We start from the raw sequence: 1,360 nt of genomic DNA, 5'->3' as shown, positions 1-1,360 counted from the left end.
TTGATGGAATTCAACACAGCACGACTATACATTCCACAGCAGATCTAGTCGCACAGTACCCTGACCAGTTTGACAAAATAGGACATTTTTCAGGGGAGTATCACATTGTGTTGGACATGGCTGCACAGCCTGTCGTACATGCACCTCGGAGATGCCCAATTCACATGCACGACAAACTCAAAAGCGAACTCGACCACACGGTAGCTCAAGGCGTGATCACCAAAGTCACCTAGCCTACACCATGAGTGAACAGCATAGCAATCTTTAGGAAAGGTAATGGCAGACTATTTCTCCAAGTTTCCCTTCATTCGCAAGATGCCACAGGAGTGCAAAAGCAACGCCGTTATAAATGCAACACGACAGTTGTTTGCTGAGCAAGGGATCCCCAAGAAGATCATAAGCGACAATGGCAGGCACTTTGACTCATCAGCATACAAGGACTTTGCCACAAAGTGGGGCTTTGTGCATATCACATCCTCACCCCACTACCTGCAATCGAACGACTACATTGAGCGTACCATTCCAACTGTCAAAAATGCGCTCAAGAAAGCAAGAGCAAGCGGGATCGACCCAACTATGGCTATGTTGTGCATCCGAGCCACTCCACTTGATAGCCATATTCCCAGCCTTGCTGAGCTTCTCTATGGTAGGAAAATGAAAGACAACCTCCCAACACGCATTTGCAACAAAGACCCTGGTCGCGACGAGGTCTATCACCGGATGCAGCAGAGGCAACAGACACAAAAGGATCACCACAACAGGACAGCTCGTGACCTTCTGCCCCTGATACCTGGACAGCCAGTTCGGGTCCAGGATCACAGGACGGGGCACTGGTTGCCTGCTACCGTTTGCGAGCAATGCCCCGAGCCTTGGTCATACCTCGTTGACACACCAACTGGTGGTGTCTTGCGCAGGATGAGACGAAGCCATCATTCCCTACCTCAGTGCCTTTGGATGCTGCAACCGTGTCCCCAAACAGCAGCAATTGCCACCAGTCACTGCCCAACAGCCTACTGAACGCAACTGGTGGGCAGAACACTCGCAGTGGTCGCCGCATCAGGAAGCCAGAAATGCTTACTTATTAGATTTCATAAACAGAAGAACACTATAAGATCTCTGTGTTTTTGTCAAAATAAATAATTACAATGTAAGTTAGATTGGGTCAGTCAGAGAATTTGGACAGCTTATGGACATTCATCTCCCATAAGCTTATCAAAGTATGGACGCAGCCCTGGAAATAGTTTATTGGGAATCTTGGACTTTTGAGAGTTTTGGACAATTCTTTGGACTGTAATTTCTTTCTTTTTGATTTTTGTTGTAAGGGGGATGTGACATATGCACACTTGGCATTCCATATGCT

General features: G+C 47.5%; 1 protein-coding gene across 1 annotated transcript; it reads left to right on the top strand.

Annotated features, from left to right (window-relative positions):
- Positions 1-276: 276 nt before the first annotated feature.
- LOC140242241 (uncharacterized) lies at positions 277-1,017 on the top strand. The gene has a single exon (XM_072322020.1). It carries the CDS (start codon positions 277-279, stop codon positions 1,015-1,017), a length of 741 nt encoding a protein of 246 aa, XP_072178121.1.
- The last annotated feature ends 343 nt before the right edge of the window (positions 1,018-1,360 follow it).

This window comes from Diadema setosum, chromosome 1 (assembly GCF_964275005.1).
Source record: "Diadema setosum chromosome 1, eeDiaSeto1, whole genome shotgun sequence".
NCBI lineage: Eukaryota > Metazoa > Echinodermata > Echinoidea > Diadematoida > Diadematidae > Diadema > Diadema setosum.
This window is presented reverse-complemented; position numbering and strand designations above follow the sequence as displayed.